Below are 14,479 nucleotides of genomic sequence, written 5' to 3'. Positions count from 1 at the left end.
CCTCTGCTCTCCTCCGCTCTGCATCTCCATCCCTGTCTGCCCTGACCCGCCTCACCTTGTCCCCGCTGGACCGTGCGTATAACACCCACCCCCCCCTTCCCCCCGCCATCTCCTTACTAGAGTTTCCTCAGCAAAAGGTTGAAGGGCTCCATCAAGCGAGCTAAGAGCCAGCCCAAACTGGACCGCACCGGCAGCTTCCGCCACATGATCCTGCCCCGATTCCGCAGCGCCGACCAAGACAGGTACAGACGGCCGACGTGCCCCCCTCCCCCGACCCCCACCGACCCCCACCAACCCCCCACCCCCCACCCCACCTGCTCGCCAGCCCGCCTCCAGCCCGCCTCCCGCCCGCCGGCCGGCCTCGTCTGGCAATGTGGCAGCGTGCGTGGGAGCGACTCTGTTAGAAAGCACTACAAACGTGTCATTTTTGCACATCTCTGTATGTACTTCTGACGGCGGAGGGGCAGCGCGAGGACTGCATGCAGATGAGGTCTGTGTCTCAATATGTGTTCCAGCGTGTGCCGTGCAGCTTTCAAAGCACTAATGTCAGCGTCGGCGTTGCGGATGAGCGTTTCTGCGCGTATGTTTGCCTCGTGTGTGCATGTGTGCCAGTGTGTGTGTGCGCGTGCGTGTGCATGGTGACTGTGGCTTTCGTATGTGTGTTTCCCTAACCGCGGCTTAACACAGCCAACTCGGGATCTTTTCAAGCTCAGCGCTGCTGTGCCTTTCGTTCTGTTTCTAAAGCTGGTGAAACTTTCATTCAACCGTACGTCTTCTGCCTGCTCGGCTTCTCCATCACCCCCGCGCTTTGTTTCGGCCACCCGACTAAGGGAAATGCAGTGCTCTTCCAGCTGTTTGGCCACCGGCGGGTTTCTGCGTTGCCCTGTGACTCCTTCTGAAGTCATCAGGAGGTGCGTTTCTGGCTCAGTGTAGAACCGAGAAGTGTAAACTCTCTGCGTCTGCTCTTGGTGGCAAAGGCAGTGAGCTGGTGCTGATTCTTCTCAGAGCTGCTGCGTTCAGAGCTGTGATCAGCCTGCGCTGATCCTGCTTCAGCTGAGCAAACGTCGTCCCTAGGGGGTGGAGAACGGGTAACTGGTGAACCCTAGGCAGCACTGATGAATGGGTTACTGGTGAACCCTTGACAACAGAAACGAATGGGTTACTGGTGAACCCTTGACAGCACTGATGAATGGGTTACTGGTGAACCCTTGACAACAGTAGTGAATGGGTTACTGGTGAACCCTAGACAGCACTGATGAATGGGTTACTGGTGAACCCTAGACAACAGAAACGAATGGGTTACTGGTGAACCCTTGACAACAGAAACGAATGGGTTACTGGTGAACCCTTGACAACAGTAGTGAATGGGTTACTGGTGAACCCTAGACAGCACTGGTGAATGGGTTACTGGTGAACCCTTGACAACAGAAGCGAATGGGTTACTGGTGAACCCTAGACAGCACTGATGAATGGGTTACTGGTGAACCCTTGACAACAAAAGTGAATGGGTTACTGGTGAACCCTAGACAGCACTGGTGAATGGGTTACTGGTGGACCCTTGACAACAGAAGTGAATGGGTTACTGGTGAACCCTAGACAGCACTGATGAATGGGTTACTGGTGAACCCTTGACAACAAAAGTGAATGGGTTACTGGTGAACCCTAGACAGCACTGGTGAATGGGTTACTGGTGAACCCTTGACAACAGAAGCGAATGGGTTACTGGTGAACCCTTGACAACAGAAGCGAATGGGTTACTGGTGAACCCTTGACAGCACTGGCGAATGGGTTACTGGTGAACCCTTGACAACAGAAGCGAATGGGTTACTGGTGAACCCTTGACAACAGTAGTGAATGGGTTACTGGTGAACCCTAGACAGCACTGGTGAATGGGTTACTGGTGAACCCTTGACAACAGAAGCGAATGGGTTACTGGTGAACCCTTGACAACAAAAGTGAATGGGTTACTGGTGAACCCTAGACAGCACTGGTGAATGGGTTACTGGTGAACTCTTTACAACACAAGACTGGCATAAGCACGAGATGCCACGTTGTCCAAGACTATTGTGTCCCACATTTCTGAAATCAGAATTGACTAAGGTGAGCCATTATCACAAAGAACTTCAGACAGGTGTCATTGATTTGCTCCTGAATGACCGCCTGCAGCTCGGGCTCTGAGGCAACTTATGGCCTCATACCGGGGCAAAAGGTCTCATTTCAAGTGAGAATTATTCCCTGCTGGTGTCGGACGTGGCGGAGGGGCCAATCATGCACACCGACTGATTTTGGCTCATTTAATGGTACCAGAGAGTGGAATGACCTGCTAATCCACCTCTCGGCTCCCCTGGACGGTGCAGGCACCGAAATGTGTCTGCTTTTGTTCCCTTCAAAACCATTGATTACTTAAATACAGCAATTATTAAGGCTCATTAATCTAACACAGAGCAGCCAGCTCTAATGTTCTCCAGGGCCTGACCGTCCTGTGCTGCTCCCCCCTTCTCCAGGCTCGGTGAAAAGGGCCTTTGATGGGACTGCATTTTCTCATCACGCCTTTCGCTGGGCTACGCATTCGCATGCCTTGCGACCTGCCCTGTATGCTCTTGTTATATTTGTAGGTATGTCAATGGAATGGCAGGGGTCATCTCTTGGCCGCCGTTGGGGGCACCAAATCATCAAGGTTATTGATCATTGAACGGGCCCTCCAGGGCAATCAATGAAGTCTCGAGTTGCTCCGACTCAAGTAAAGCCCAAACACAGGTGTCTGCAGGGTCAAGATGTGACGGAGAGCTCTCTGCATCTGGTGGCTTGGCGTCGCTTCTGATTCCATCTCCAGGCTGTTGGCCACGTGGGGCTCCCTCTCTCCAGGCACAGCTATTTTGTCATCTCAATTCTGCATTTCGCTTCTCCACCCTCATAGCACGGTGTTTTCTCAGTAATCTCTTTCCATCGTTTCCACTCTGTCGGGCCACTTCTCTTTATCTGTCTCCCCCTCTCTCCCTCCCCCTTTCACTTCGGTGACAATTTACATAAAAGGATGGCTCTCTGCGAGCTCACCGTCCCCTCCCGCATCTCACCCGCTCCTTTCTTATTGTCGAACCCGTCCCTTTTGGGTCTGTTTTTAAAAAAAGACGTTTCTCGCGTTTTTCTTCTCTCGCTCCCATCCCTTCATTGTCTCTGGTCTGTCTCTAAAGCTGTGCCCAGCTGCATTCATTAAGGATAAATGCAGAGAATCAGAGAGAGAGGGAGAGCGAGGGAGAGTGATGGCCACATGTGGGTCATTATGTTCGGGCAGAATCTCTCGTTTGTGTGTTTCGGGGCAGGATGTGTCTATTGTCCTAAATGACCCCCAATCGCTGCCTCTCCATCCATGTGCCTCATTGAAGGCCACCAGCCTCAGTGTGCCTACAATTTATTTATCCTCCTTTGGGATTACATTTGGTTAATTTTTTTCTGGAAATGCATGCCACAGTATTTTGGGTTGACGTGTTCATATTCATTAATTATTATTATTATCCAGATGTACAACTGTAATTTTTTTTTTCAGTAGCTGTCACAAACAAAAGATTAATTTCATTTCCTTGCTGTGAGAAACTTCGCACCCTTGAGCTTTTTGTCTTTGTTTACTGTCTTCCACATGATGTAGGTTTCCCAGAATCCACAGCTGGCAATTGTAACCGTTGCTATAAATGTCATTCATCTGACAGATATTTTTAGTTAAAACATTAGAAAATGGCTGTCTTCACTAAACTGGAGCTTGTGTTTTCTTGCTGGTGATGCTACACCGGACAACTACCGTACTGTAGTAAAGCATAGTGGCACAGTGGCACAGTGAGTAGCGCAGCTGTGGTGGTGCGAGAGGACGTGGGTCCGATCCCCGCTCAATCTGTGTGGAGTTTGCATGTTCTCCTCATGTCTGCATGGGTTTCCTCCAGGTGCTCTGGTTTCCTCCCACACTCCAAAGATGTGCTGTTCAAGTTCCCCCATAGTGTGTGAGTGACAGAAAGAGTGTGTGTGTTCCACTGATGTATGGAAGAGTGACCCAGTATAAGTAGTGAATCTAGCAGTGTAAGTCACTGCGGTAAATAAGGTGTGTGGGCTCATAACACTACATAGAGTTTATTGGAAGTCATTTTGGAGAAAAGCATCTGCTAAATATATAAATGTTACTGCTGTATCACTGCTCCTGTGGATGAATGTTAAGTTCTTTGCTCCTAAAAGTTCCCGAACATTGTTCAAGGAATTTATCTTAACTGCACAAAAGACCCCAATAGCTGATGTTAAGTTACAGGGATGCTTTCAGAATGAACCCCTTACCTTTACCCACTGACACGAGGCTTGGAGAACGCTGTGCTCACATGGTGTAATCCTCGGCCGCTTCTCAGCAGGCTGCCCAGCGTGGCTTGGCGCCGCTTCCTCTGTGAATCCGGGAAGTCTGTGACACACGGTCTCGACGCCCCCTCTCATGTAGCTTCGCATGGCATCCAACTTGAAGGACTTTGCTCTTTCTCTATTCGCTGTGTGCCCTCGGGGGGTGACCCGTGTCAGAGGGAGGGCTGAGCGCTGGTCCTCCTGCCTCTCTTGCAGTTTGCTTCTGTAACATTCACTTCAAGAAGCTTTACTGACATGGAAAAACAATTTGCATTGCCAAAGAGCTGTAATAAATATTTCATAGGTATACATCTGTGCATTACGTATTTGTATTTGAGCAAAGAAAATCGAAATGATGAAGAACACAGGTAATGCACAGGTTCTTCCAGACCTTCAGGCCATGACCTTTAGAAGGGTACCACACAGGGTCAGGCATGTGGAAGAAAACTAGGTAATGTCTGGGAGATCTTTATTTCTGGTGTCCTTGGGTTTCTCATAGTTCAGGAGATTTAAAGTCCCTCTCGGCCTCTCGCAGGACACGCCTGATGCAGAGCTTCAAAGAGTCCCATTCCCATGAGTCCCTGCTGTCCCCCAGTAGTGCGGCAGAGGCCCTGGACCTCACGCTGGATGAGGACGCCATCATCAAGCCCGTCCACTCCAGCATACTGGGGCAGGAGTACTGCTTCGAGGTGTGTGGGTTGGCGGTGCGATAAGTGGGCGGGGCTCTGGGCGACCTGATAAACTGATTGACAGATACCGAGGAGGTTAACAGACTCAATCTGGCATGCTCAAGGGTTCGGTCTGTATTCCATCACCAAGCATCCTGGCGGACTGACAGATGAGCAGTCATATGGGCATGGCTATTACACAAACGCCATGTGACTGATCATCATGACCATATCTGTTTCCGCTGCAGTAGCCTGTGGTTCGCCGAGAAGAGAACTCGGCGGCGAAAGCCGTCAGGCGGCTATAGCAATCATTAGGAAGCATCGCCGAGACCAGGAATCTGAGTTATAGCGAGCGACACCCTCCAGATTAAGCCATCAGATGCAGTTTAAATTTAGCACCGAGGGTGGTTAGTCACAGGAACCGATAGCTTCATTTGACTCAGCTGATAGAAAGGTAGGAACGATAGGAGCATTGTTCTCCACACACTTTGACGCAAACTCGCGCCGCTGAAAGCGACTCGCTGTTCCGCCTGCAGTTATTGATCAGAGTGCTTCTGCCCTCAGGTGACAACGGCCTCGGGGACTAAGTGCTTCGCCTGTCGCTCGGCTGCGGAGAGAGACAAGTGGATCGAGAACCTGCAGAGAGCCGTCAAACCCAACAAGGTGAAAAAAGAGAGGGAATGAAAGAGAGGGAAAGGAAAAGAGAGAGCAAGTATCTATCTCTTCTTCTCCCTTTATTTTTCGTTCCCTCCCCGCCTGTCCCAGTGTCCGTGTGATCCGCGGCGTCTCTTCCTACCTGTCGCGCGCTCTCTCGACCCTAGTGCCACTGCTGTGCAGGTTGGACTCGCGTCCACAAATGATGGCATTCACCACAGCAGGAGATAGCCATCGTAAAGAGATAGACGGCGCTTGGCTGAACGGTCAAAGATGTGATACAGGAGGCTGATTCAAAGCTCTTCTGCTGCAAGGTCAGGTGTTCATATCACCTGCCGGGATGATGAAGAGTCAGCGCTGAAATCTGGAGAAAGGTTATGTAACTCAGAGATCCAAGTCAATATTTCAGTGCCTGATTATTGCGACGCGGTGGCCTCTTTCTCTTATTCAAAACCCGAAACCCGGAACGCTTCACCGGCGTCGGTGCGGCCAGGGGCGCCGGCGTCTAATGAGCCGTGCTGTTTTAGATACGTCGCAGGAGCTGCCTGACTCACCCAGATGTTCTGACTGCGGGAGTCGGCCCTGCTGAATCACCGGGCTCCGAGGATTTCAAAGAACTTGTTTCTACAGTGACGCCGCTTCCTAACCAGAACGCAGGGTTCGAAAGGCACGAAGCAGCCGGCAGTCATGACTTGTGCTTGTTTGATTAGTCATTCCGGTTGCGCTCACCAGAACCCTTTTACAGGAACTAGCGATTGCTTCTTGCGCGACTAGAATAGCTCGGCGCTGCGCTTGATTGCCTGCTAACCGACTACCTGACATGCTGCGCTGCCAACGAGCACTTACTAGATGACAGGGGTCCAAATTGCTGCTAAACTTAGATATCTAATTTCAGCGTTGAGGGAATAATTGTCCACTGACCACTGGACTAGAGTGACTCAACGCATTCGCATGTATTTCAGCGCCTTCTCTGAGGCAGAAGTGTGGATTCCTTCGTTTCATAGTTGACTTTAATTTGAATAACTTCATCTGGCGCCGTGGTGGACCGCAGTCTTCTGGGTTTTGAAGAGTTAAGAGGAATGAAGTTTCCTGCAGTCTGTGGATGACCTCCTTCATCTGAAGTTTTGTGTCCAGAAACCCGTGAATCCCTGTTTGTTGTTCCTGATGCCCGGTAGGGTCACCCATAACCCGTCTAACTTTGCCCCTTCGCTTCTCCCCCCCCACCACTTGCTCGAGATTTGATGATGAGTCAGAGTGTGGAAGGCTCTTTTGCAACTCTTCAGTCCATTACCCTTTCCTGCTGTCTCTGCCCCCTACTCCACCTGTCCATCACCATCTCTGTCTCCCTCCACCCCCCCAGGACAACAGCCGGCGGGTGGACAACGTGCTGAAGCTGTGGATCATCGAGGCACGTGACCTGCCGCCCAAAAAGCGTTACTACTGCGAGCTGTGCCTGGACGACATGTTGTACGCGCGCACCACCAGCAAGCCCCGCACCGACACCGTCTTCTGGGGCGAGCACTTTGAGTTCAACAACCTGCCCGCCATCCGGAGCCTCCGCTTGCATCTATACAAAGAGACTGACAAGAAGCGGCGCAAGGTGAGGGGGGCTGAGCCGGGCAACGCACGTCGCCGTTGCCTGTGCCATGGCTCTACAGCACTGCGGCACTATAGCCGTAGCGCACCCAGCAAACCCAGCCCATACCGTGCCCTTGCTCTGCCGCTCCGAATCAATTATATTGATCAAACAGATGAACTTGGATTTCCGGCTGAAAGCTGGCAGACTGGTAATACAGACTGTCTATATTGAAAATGGTTCTCCTATTAATGTTGCTTCCTGTAAACACATGTAAGAGAAGGAGTGATCTCTCCAGCGGGTAGATATTTCACTTTCATGTTCTTCTCACAGCTGATGATGCAGAGGGGAATATGTTCTCCACAGGCTGGCAGATCTCATCACCGTGTTCACACACGCTTCCCCCATCCATTTCTCAGGAGAAGAGCACGTACATCGGCCTGGTCAGCATTCCCATCTCCAGTATCACGGGCCGGCAGTTCGTAGAGCAGTGGTATCCAGTCATCCAGCCCAGCGTCCTGGCCAAGGGTGGGGGCGTGGGTGGTGGCAAGGTCATCAATGCCTCTCTGCGCCTCAAGGCACGCTACCAGACCATGAGCATCCTGCCTATGGAGCTGTATAAAGAGTTTGCCGAGTACGTCACCAACAACTACCGCACGCTCTGCATGGTCCTGGAGCCTGTGCTGAGTGTTAAGAGCAAGGAGGAAGTGGCGTGTGCCCTGGTGCACATCCTGCAGAGCACCGGCAAAGCCAAGGTAAGCTCTGGTAGAGCGCGCCATCGGCCTTTACACCGGACACCGGCTTCAAAACTGCTCAAGAACTAAGGAATCAGTCACATGCATGCAAAGTTAATTTGCGCAGAAAACTGGAACCAGTCACATTTGCACCATTAGAGCTAAGTCTCTATCTCTCTTTAGGACTTCCTATCTGACATGGCAATGTCTGAGGTGGACAGATTCATGGACCGAGAACATCTAATTTTTCGTGAGAACACTCTGGCCACCAAAGCCATAGAGGAGTACCTCAAGCTGATCGGACACAAGTACCTCAAGGACGCCTTAGGTACCGTGGGACATACTCTCTTCTTCTTTACCATTTGTTGTCGCGGGGCAATCCTAGTGAGGTTCGAAATGTATGTTTCGGGGGCGGCCTGTTCCAACTCGACAGCAGTCAGGAGTACTTCAGAAACGTGTAGAGAAACGGCAAGCGAAGAAATCACCGACACCGTAATGACAAAGACATAGTCCATGTGAATCATACAGAACCCAAAATCACATGTGTCACCAAAGACATTCTGCATAATGCTGTTAAAATATTACTTAAAAATGAGATGTGACAGCAAAGTAAAATAAATATGCACTTAAAAATAATCAAAGTAGCATTACAGTAGGAACACTTTTAAAACCTCTTTACGAACAAAGACACTGTTCCTTCGCATTTGCAGTGGTTGAGCCTATCATGTCCAAATCTGACAGATTCTTGGAAGAAAGCATATTTCTCTTTGTACTTTCGGCAGCTTACTTGTCTATTCCAGACTGCATTCCTGCTCCCTCTACAGCTCCGCAATCTGATCTGTGATCAATGCTCAACACATCAAACGATGATATAATTTTTTACGCGCCGATCAGAGATGAGTGCGGCTCTGGGGAAACAGGGATTGAGGGCATGATTTGAAATGCAACCCGTGTGTACGAAGCATTAGTATCCTTCAATTATTATAAATGATTTGAAGGTTTTGTTCATTTCATTAGGTTCTGTTAAAGGTAACGGTTTCCTGGCTTTGATGAATGAGGGCGTGTTCGGCGCAGACTTCGCCGCTATAGTTTCTTGGGTTTGTGCGCGTGCAGGCGACTTCATCAGAGCCTTGTACGAGTCAGAGGAGAACTGTGAAGTGGATCCCATGAGGACGCCACCCTCCGTCCTCCCTGATCATCAAGCTAATCTTCGCATGTGCTGTGAGCTGGCACTTTGCAAGATCATCAACTCTCACTGGTCAGTGTCTTCTTCTTTAGTGCCTATTTACTGAGTTCTCGGGTGCTGCTGTGAACCTGGCTGGCTGGTGTTTTTTCGGTTTTGTGGTTGTTGTTCAGAATATCTGAGTGATTTTTACCCGATTAATGTAATAATGCATTAACTATAGTGACCAGTCTCTCTGCTGATGCTAGACTACAAAATCGTCAGCATCTCAGCCCTGAGGAAATGTACGTAGTGAACGTTATCATATTTCACAGCCTCTCTCCTCTCTTTATTTCATCTCTTGCTGCTCTTCTGTCCTTCGTTCCTCACTCCAGTGTGTTCCCCCGAGAGCTGAAGGAGGTCTTTGCCTCTTGGAGGGTGCGCTGTGCGGAGAGAGGGAGGGAAGACATTGCGGACCGCCTCATCAGTGCCTCCCTTTTCCTTCGGTTCTTGTGCCCAGCCATCATGTCCCCCTCCCTGTTCAATCTTACCCAGGAATACCCTGACGAACAGACGTCACGCACCCTTACACTCATCGCCAAGGTGGTGCAGAACCTAGCCAACTTCTCCAAGTCAGTCTCTGGGATTATTTCCTGTTATTCTGAACTTTTTCTAAACCGCTGGCGTCTAGTTAATTCACTGCTAAAATATGTACACTTTTGTGAATATCATTATTACTTTTAAGTGCTATCCATCTTCTGGTCCACCTCTCCAACACATTCACAGGTTCAGCAGTAAAGAGGACCACATGTGCTTCATGAATGAGTTTCTGGAGATGGAATGGGGCTCCATGCAGCAGTTCCTCTATGAGATCTCCAACTTGGACAGCATCAGCAACGCTGGTGCCTTTGAGGGCTATATTGATCTGGGCAGGGAGCTGTCCATTCTGCACAGCCTACTATGGGAGGTCATGGCCCAGCTCAGCAAGGTACAAGGATCTGACACGAGGACCATGAAAGCATTGCTAAAATCCCGCTGTCGCACTGTGTTGTGTAATATTAGATTCTTTTTCAGTTAAAAGCTGCACCGAACACATTTTAGACATTCCAACACAACTTTGTAACTGCATACACCTTTGCATTCACACACACACACACACACACAAACACATTTTCAGAGCCGCTTGTCCCATACGGGGTCGCGGGGAACCAGAGCCTAACCCAGCAACACAGGGCGCAGGTCTGGAGGGGGAGGGGACACACCCAGGACGGGATGCCAGTCTGTCGCAAGGCACCCCAAGCAGGACTCGAACCCCAGACCCACTGGAGAGCAGGACCCGGTCCAACCCACTGCACCCCCCCCTGCATTCAATTCAATTCAATTTATTTTTATAGAGCGTGCTTCTCGAACAGTGACTCAGGTGATACATCACAGGTCCACTTCAAAATACTAAATGTTTCACTGAAAAATCTCTACTGCAGGCAATTAAAAAGGTATGGCTGCTCATGAAAATGGCGTTCTGCACTACGGACTGTAACATGGTACACTAGTCCATTGCTAAGTGACCCATCCAATGTGGCTATAGACAGAAGGGAAGATGGTATCAGTGTCAGAGATGCGATTGCTCTTCATGGATGTCTCACTTTCATCTATGAATTTCTGTCGAAGTGCAGTGAATGGAATCGCATTAGAGTGGACAGAGACCAGAGCCTAATCAGATATTTGACCACATTCAGATCTCTTTACCAGGGAGTTACCCCAAGGGGAACCTGTCAAATGCAGTCAGTACCTTTGTGAAAGGTTTTCATCTGATCCCTCTTTTACGTTGAAGAGACATGATCTCCTGCGCGCAATATTCAAAGGAACTCCCTGGTTCCGGCGCTAGACAAGATTGTGCCCTTTCACTTGTTCGATATTTTTCTCTTAAGTCTGTCCTTTCACTTTGAATGAAGGATGCTATCATCAAACTCGGACCTCTGCCGCGGCTCCTCAATGACATCAGCATGGCCCTGCGGAACCCCCACCTGCAGAGGCAGCCCAGCCACCAGACGGACCGACCCCCGCCCGAAAGGCAAATGGACCGGCTACTCTCGCGGCCGAGCTTCAATCGCATCGTCTCCTCTGACTTCCAGAGTCATATGATGCGGGACCTGAACAGGTAGTGAATGACTGGGTGGGGGGGTGGAGTGTTGTTTGCAAGATATTTGCTGGCGCCATCCTGAAACAAGCGATTCAAGTTATCTGTTTGTATTGCTTATTTGCTTATCGTATCGACGAGATTTGATTTAATTTGATTTAATTTATTTGCTTTGCAAATACAACATAGGTAATGCGGCATAGAACATGAGAAAAATATCCCATAAGTCTACGTGTAGCCTCGAATTCCTGGCCCCCAGAAAAAATATTGCCCCCCCTTTTAAAATAAAGTTATTTTATTGTTAATCTATTATTGGGATTATTGGAAATTTTGTTAGTTTTATCCAGATGTGGGTCCCTAGAGCTGACACCACCATTTACCCCTCTAGAGAAGGCGCTGCCAATAAGTTAACAAAGTGTACATTCGATATTTCTTCATACAGGCAGTCCTCGATTTAGGACGTATGGAACTTAAGACGGCCCGTATGACAGCCGTTCTACCACGCTTCTAATATTTTTGAGTCCCGATGTTTGGTCGTAACATGTAACGATTATGGCTCCATCTGCTGTACGATAACGCTGGATCTCGGAGCTGCTGCAAGATGCCCATAATTCTTATTGACTCATTCGGTGTGTCAGTCAGCGGCTGAGTTTTTTTGCAAAAACATCTGATTTATAGGACGTTTTTTTTGCGATTCCATTCAAGTTATTATTTTTGCATGCATAGCAAGCAAAACATGAGTATTCTGGAAGTGCAGAAAAGAAAAAAGCGAAAGAAAGCATTTAAAAATGAGTGAAAATAGCGTTAAAATATAATTATAATACTTTAATGTGGTCATATGATTTTTCTGTAGTAGTATTATATTAACATGACTAATGTGTGAGATTACTGAAAAATATAATGAAGCCCTGTTATACAATGTAGCTTTCATGCATATCAATTGTTTATATATTCATATGGCTTATATAACACATTATATTTGGGTTTGTGACTTTCAACAAAGTTGATCTACAACGAGGTCATCGGAACGAAACCCCATCATAAGTCGAGCGCCGCGTCTACACAGGCCATTAATGATGCCAAATGACTTGGCTGCTATTGTTGTATTACTGACTGGGAAAATTACGCAGAGGCCATGGTGCAGGTATGTGTGCTGTGTTTACGCTGTGCTGCGCTAGGAATAGGGTGAGGTGTTTGTGTCCATCAAAATCTTGGTAAAAGGCGGTTTTGGATCAGAAAAGACACCAGATGGAAGTCGTAGAGCGTGATCTCTGCAGTTAGCACATTATGGTTTGTCATCAGTCCTTCCCTGTATCGCCTTCTAGCTCCATTGACATCTCTCGCCTGCCTTCACCTACGTCTGGTCTGTCCAGCGGGGGGCACTTAGCATCCCACGGAGGCATGGGGGGCTATCCAGATCGAGATCACCCGCACCGAGCGTCGAAGGATGTCTTCTATGTAACCCGACCCCCGTTGGCCCGATCCAGCCCGGCGTACTGCACCAGCAGTTCCGACATTACAGAACCCGACCCAAAGGTACCTTCTGATTCAGACCGACAGCCGTGAAGTGCTTTCAGATACAGTGTAATGAGGGCCTTTTTAAACATTTCATAAAATCGGATTGTATGATTGAACTATGTGTAAATTAAATGCTGACTCAGCAGTCAGAGGGGCTACCTGGGTGCACTGGCCTCTCCGCCTGAAATATGTTGACTGATCTGAGATGGTTACCAAGGAAGCGCCAATTAAATGTCTTCATCTTTCCTTGAGGCAACCAAAAACGTTTTTCAGTGCTCCGAATTAATGAAATACCCGCCGTTCCCAGTGCGGCACGGTCCGTCTTGAAGCTCTGCGTGGATTCCTTCCTGTGAATATTTAATTCTCCAGTTCAACTCATTTCTGCCTCTTTCACTGAGTCTGCTGTCACCGCGTGTGTGTCTGACACCCCATCAATCTCCCTAATGACCGGCCTGTGTTCATATCATCATTATTAATGCTGAGAGCAGCACTTCAACGTGTCAGTGCTTTTAAAGCCAAGTGTCACGGCTGGCCTGGCTCGACCGTCTTCATAACAAACTCCCATTTCGTCTTTGAACGCAGTTTGTTGAGCTGAATGTGTCTTGTTGTGCAATGCTAACAGTAACATTTAGTAAATATCAAATAAATTAAAATATTAAAGTATAAAAAGAGAAAATTGCACGTATATTAATACAATTATATGTGTAAATCAATAGCATATTAATATTATATAATAAATGTTAGTTACGTCGTATTTTCAGTGCCTTGTGCTGTACTGTTATGTGTTACGTTCAGTTTCCTTGTTCAGATATTTTTATGTGCATGTGCACGGTGACGTGGTGCGTTTCGTGGACACATACAGTCCTTTGGTTTCATTGGTGCTGCGACCCTTGTAGTCCCCGAGGGAGGGCCACTCAGAATAACACGGCGGTACTTTGGCAGGGCAGGCCTCACCCTTGTTCCTCCCACAGGTTCTCAGTGTTAACAAAAGTGTGTCAATGATGGACCTCCAGGACTCCAGAATGAACAGCATCTCGAACCTGCAGTCGGTGGGTGACATGCTCAACTCCTCCCAGGCGTCCATCGCTGGCTTGGGCAGCTACGCTGGAGTAGGGGGCCTCGGCGGAGGCCTGGGAGGGGGCCTGCGCGCTGGGGGTCGCCTGTCAGCCGGCTCCGGGGGCTCCAGCATGTCCGGCGGCCTGAGGCTGAGCCAGCTGAGCCAGATGGGCGCGACCACCGACTCCCTTTCCCAGCAGCAGCAGCAGCAGGCGGCCGCCATGCACTACCCGCTCTCCTTCCAGAACCCTCTCTTCCACATGGCGGCCGACGGGCCGCAGCTGCATCACCAACCCAGCCGGGCACAGCTGCCACCGCCCCTCCTCCTGGCCCCGGAGCCCGAGACCCCCCACCCGCCCTACATCCCTGCCTTCGGTCATGGGGGGTTCTCCCGAAGCGAGGACCTCTCGGCGCTCCGGGCCAGCAGCCTGGTCCAGCCCAGCATCATCCACTCCCACAGCTACAGTGACGACTACACTCGGCAGAACCAGGCTGACTACAGCCGCCGCCAGCTCTCTATCATGCAGGTACCTTGAGCAGGTGACACGGCAACTATGCGTGTAATTTGACTAACGGTCCCATCCTTTCACATGAGCGCAATTCGTC

At 49.5% G+C, this 14,479-nt stretch overlaps 1 protein-coding gene across 17 annotated transcripts in view; it reads left to right on the top strand.

The window, feature by feature from the left end:
- Positions 1-14,479, top strand: part of LOC108930376 (ras/Rap GTPase-activating protein SynGAP-like) — a 94,420-nt gene that overhangs the window by 53,654 nt on the left and 26,287 nt on the right. For 13 of the 17 annotated variants that reach the window (XM_029248107.1, XM_029248100.1, XM_029248096.1 and 10 more), the window contains 12 exons: positions 121-242; positions 4,904-5,057; positions 5,601-5,699; positions 7,051-7,290; positions 7,686-8,021; positions 8,184-8,328; positions 9,114-9,258; positions 9,558-9,794; positions 9,949-10,150; positions 11,115-11,320; positions 12,625-12,835; positions 13,789-14,400. In XM_029248107.1, coding sequence (XP_029103940.1) covers positions 121-242; positions 4,904-5,057; positions 5,601-5,699; positions 7,051-7,290; positions 7,686-8,021; positions 8,184-8,328; positions 9,114-9,258; positions 9,558-9,794; positions 9,949-10,150; positions 11,115-11,320; positions 12,625-12,835; positions 13,789-14,400 — 2,709 coding nt within the window. The remainder of the gene's footprint in view (positions 1-120; positions 243-4,903; positions 5,058-5,600; positions 5,700-7,050; positions 7,291-7,685; positions 8,022-8,183; positions 8,329-9,113; positions 9,259-9,557; positions 9,795-9,948; positions 10,151-11,114; positions 11,321-12,624; positions 12,836-13,788; positions 14,401-14,479) is intronic. The other 4 variants (XM_029248104.1, XM_029248101.1, XM_029248102.1 and 1 more) reach the window with 3 other exon arrangements.

This window comes from Scleropages formosus, chromosome 23 (assembly GCF_900964775.1).
Source record: "Scleropages formosus chromosome 23, fSclFor1.1, whole genome shotgun sequence".
NCBI lineage: Eukaryota > Metazoa > Chordata > Actinopteri > Osteoglossiformes > Osteoglossidae > Scleropages > Scleropages formosus.
The sequence above is the reverse complement of the archived record's forward strand: the minus strand, read 5'-3'. Positions and strand labels throughout refer to the sequence as shown.